The following is a 3876-nucleotide window of genomic DNA, read 5'->3' as shown; positions in this document are numbered from 1 at the left end:
AGATGGCAAATGTGTAGATTCTCTTCAATGACTGTCACATGTATAATTAAAATATAAGAGAACTTTCAACCAGTTGCTCTTGTATGTTTTCCTACAGGATAAATTGCTTTCTGATGTTTGCACCAGAAGTGGAACTGAAAATTCTCTGTTCTTACTTTTGGAATTAACCTTGTTATATCTTAGTAAGAATGCTCTGTTGTTATTTTTTGGACAAGAATGGAAAATTACTTGCTTGCGTGGGTATGTTGTTGTTGTTGTTTTAATTCTAGGAGACGCTTTTCTTAAGAGAGAAGATAATTTTAATAAATACCAAGAGAGTGCAAAAATGCCTGGGAAACCCTCTTTAATGATGTGACCCATTGTAGCAATGACTGGTTTGGCTGCCACATCTGTAAAATGAGAACACTTACCGTTTGGTTTTAAATTACTCTGAGCTCCATGAGAATAAAAGTCTTCTAGAAATGTTGTTTGCTTGATAAATGAACACATGGGTTGAGCTTTTCACACTTTCTATATGTGATGGTCACCTAATAAATAAGTGCCTGACATAAGAATGGGGGTCTGTTGGGTCTCACACAGTAAGTTTAATTTATGCCTCACTGCCCTTAGCTAATGCCTGTTGTAGCTCAGTGTTGCAGCCTTTCTGTCTTGTTCCCCTGCTGCTCTGTGGTTGCATGTGCCAAATACAGATGACTGGCCTGACTGAAGACCCAACAGGCGCTTGGAACTTGAGCTATAGGAAAACACAAACTACAGTGGCAATGCAGCCAGTTTCTCACTGGGACCAGGTCCCCAGGGAGCCTGGGGAGGAGTTATCATAGAATCGTAGAATTGTTTGCATTGGAAGGGACCTTTAAAGATCATCTCATCTACCCTGCCCCTGCCTTGGGTAGGAACATCTTTCTCTAGATCAGGTTGCTCAAAGCCCCATCCAACCTGGTCTTGAACACTTCCAAGGACAAGGGTCTCTACAACTTCTCTAGGCAACCTGTTCCAGGATCTCACCACCCTCATCATGAAGAATGCTTCCTTATCTCCAAGCTAAATCTACCGTCTTTCAGTTTAAAACTGTTTCCCCTTGTCCTGTCGCTACAGGCCTTGGTAAAGACTGGTTGTCTTTCTTACAATGACCCTCATTGTACTGAAAGGCTGCAATAAGGTCTTCCTGGAGCCTTCTCCTCTCCAAGTTGTACAACAGCAACTCTTGCAGCCTTTCTTCATAGGAGATGTGTTCCAGCCCTCTGATCCTTTTTCATGGCCCTCCTCTGGACCCACACCAAGAGGTCCATGTCTGTCCTGGGCTGGGGGCCCCAGAGCTGGATGTTTCCCCTGGGTAACTTTGACAGCTGGCTCAGATATGCCCATTTTGTCAGCCTATGCAGAAAGATTTGGCCATGGGGATAGAAGTGTGAGAGGGGTACCCACTCACTGCTCTGCATCATTTGGTTAATGCAGTTGTTGGAAATGGAGGGTAAAATACCAATAGGCGTAGCAGCCACAAGTAAATTCCAACTGTCAGAGTAATGAGATTATGGCAGAGACCTACCTTCCCACAGGAACAGCGGCAGCAAAATTCAGCCCAGCTCTAGCTGCTGTTAATGTGGAATTTGGTCAGCTTATGAAAGGGGCCTCTATGACATGGTTGCCTGCAAAAGTAAGGGACTCAGTGACCCAGGAGTTGCCTTCCATGTCTCTTAGGCTCAGGTCAGAGTGACCCTCCATTACCAAATCTCAACAACAGGTCCAGAGTCCTCCACAGCTTCTTGCCTGACCCACTGAGCTGGATGTACTTGCAAAAGAGCAAATGGGGAAACAAAGCAGGACCTTTGACCCCTTGCTATCACTATATTAAATCTGCATAAATGCTGGTGTCTCAGATGAGCATCTACCTCAGCTTCAGCCTGAGAAGGAGAGAGAAGGCAGGACAGGTAAGAGCTGAACACTCTGTTCTGGATGGTATGCACTTTGTGACTGATCTATCTTCAACACAGAGAAATGAGTGGAGATTATAATCTTCTTTGGCCACATTTCTTACTGCAAGCCAAAGTGTGAGCCCTTCTCACACTCCGTAGCCAGGGAAGTTGCTGAAATGGAGGAGGGTGGGAGTGCCTGAGGTGACCTGAACTGAAGATGAATGATGCATGTTCCATAAAACACTCATAAGTCAAGTCCATGGTAGGGGTTGCAGACTTTCAATGCTAGAAGATAGATAACCTTTTCCCAGCTGCCTTCACCACAGGGACTACAGGCTCTAAAGTGGGTAAGACCCTCTCTTATGCTCATGAGAAGGAAATGTATATGTTTTGTCTGCAGAGGGAGAAACTGCCTCTAGGATTAAAAATCAAGGAAAGGTGGTAATGGAGCAACTGCTGCTGGTCAGCAAATGTTTAGTGAAGATGGAGTGGTAGCTTTTGGAGGTAATTTAGGCACAGAAGGAAAAAAAACTGGATTGAAATTTCCTTACTATGAAGTAAGAAGGGGCATTGACTTGAACAGGATTTAGAAAAGCAGTCACATGTAATAGACTTGTAGCCTTTTTGGCCATTGCAATTTGTGGGGATCAGCTCGCGACACAATTCCTCACACTACAGTGTTTTCTTCATGTTACTGCGTGATGCAGGCCTCTAATTCAGGGGGTGAATCAAGTTTAACCTCTAAACATATTTTTAAGTGCAGTGTGTGTGTTTGAAAAGCTTGTTTAGATGTAATGTAATCTTTTCAATGTACCAAATACCAGCAGTTCCTCTAATTCTGGCTTTTTTAATAGAATAAAGGAGATTGGATGAGGTTAAGTTTGCACTTATTCCCTTCTGAGAACTTGTTCTGCCTGGGCTACTATCTGCTTCATTAATTCCAGTGTATAAAAGACAAGAGAACCTAGCTGTGTCTTTCCTCAACTAGAGCAAGAAAAAATACTCAGATCACTGGGTCACTCAGTTGATAATTGTATATGATGCACTCACTAGCATAATGTTTTTTAGAGCAATTTACCAAAAAATCAAACAAAATCTCACACCATGTGTTTTTCAGTTATACCACTGTGTGGAGGAAACCTGTTCTGACCTCTGCCAGTTTTAGTGGTTCACTCTTATGCCAGAAAAAAGGAATTTTAACTCTTGTATAAAAGAAGTAACTGTAACTGTCACATATTTCTTGGGGCTCTAAAAGCTATCATTGATTATGGATGTTTGTGAATATACACATAAAAGTACACTTTCATTTTTTTATATTATTTTTCCTCACTTCTTCAGAAGAAATGTACCATGATCTTTCCTGTTCTCTTCTTCATTTACTGGTTAGGTTTGTTGCAAAAATCTAGTGCTTAACTGGCACGTTTTATTTTTCTGATTGTATGCTGACTTCAGCAGGTCTCTTGGTGTAGAGAGCACAATCAGTACTGCAAACCATGCTGCAATCCAGGGTATTGGTGATAGCTCTGATCCTGCTCCTTGGAACCACCTTCCCCGGTAAGTCTGAAAAGCCTTTTTGTCTGCCTGAGAACCTGTCAGCAGGTTCTCACTTGCCTTAAGAGAGGTCTGATCCCCCCATAAAGCAGGACTGAAGACAAGTAACACAGCTCAAGACTTTGAGTATATCTGCTGCTTGACAGCATGAAACAAGTCAGTAGGGGCCTGGCATGAAAACTGTCCATACCTGGTGCAAATACTCTGCCATGTAAGGCCTAAGAACTAGATGCCCCAAAATGAGTGATGCTAGCTGGATGCTGCTACAGCAAACTCTGGGGCAGACTTTGAATCTCAGAATTTCAAGTCTCTTCCCACTGCACTGGAGGGAAAAGACACAAGTGACTAGAAAAGCCTCATGACTTTCTGCCTCCTCTTTCTCAGAAGTGCACTCGAGGTCCGTCTCTGACAA

The 3876-nt window shown here is 43.0% G+C and overlaps 1 protein-coding gene across 1 annotated transcript in view; it reads left to right on the top strand.

Annotated features, from left to right (window-relative positions):
• Positions 1-3406: 3406 nt before the first annotated feature.
• The window catches only part of LOC104389273 (apovitellenin-1-like), a 1462-nt gene continuing 992 nt past the window's right edge, over positions 3407-3876 (top strand). The window contains exons 1-2 of the mRNA XM_009998239.1: positions 3407-3467; positions 3849-3874. Coding sequence (XP_009996541.1) covers positions 3407-3467; positions 3849-3874 — 87 coding nt within the window. The remainder of the gene's footprint in view (positions 3468-3848; positions 3875-3876) is intronic.

The sequence above is a fragment of the Chaetura pelagica genome, unplaced genomic scaffold (assembly GCF_000747805.2).
Source record: "Chaetura pelagica isolate M959 unplaced genomic scaffold, ChaPel_1.0 scaffold65, whole genome shotgun sequence".
Classification (NCBI taxonomy): domain Eukaryota; kingdom Metazoa; phylum Chordata; class Aves; order Apodiformes; family Apodidae; genus Chaetura; species Chaetura pelagica.
Note: the sequence above shows the minus strand (reverse complement) of the source record. Positions and strands in the feature narration are given on the sequence as shown.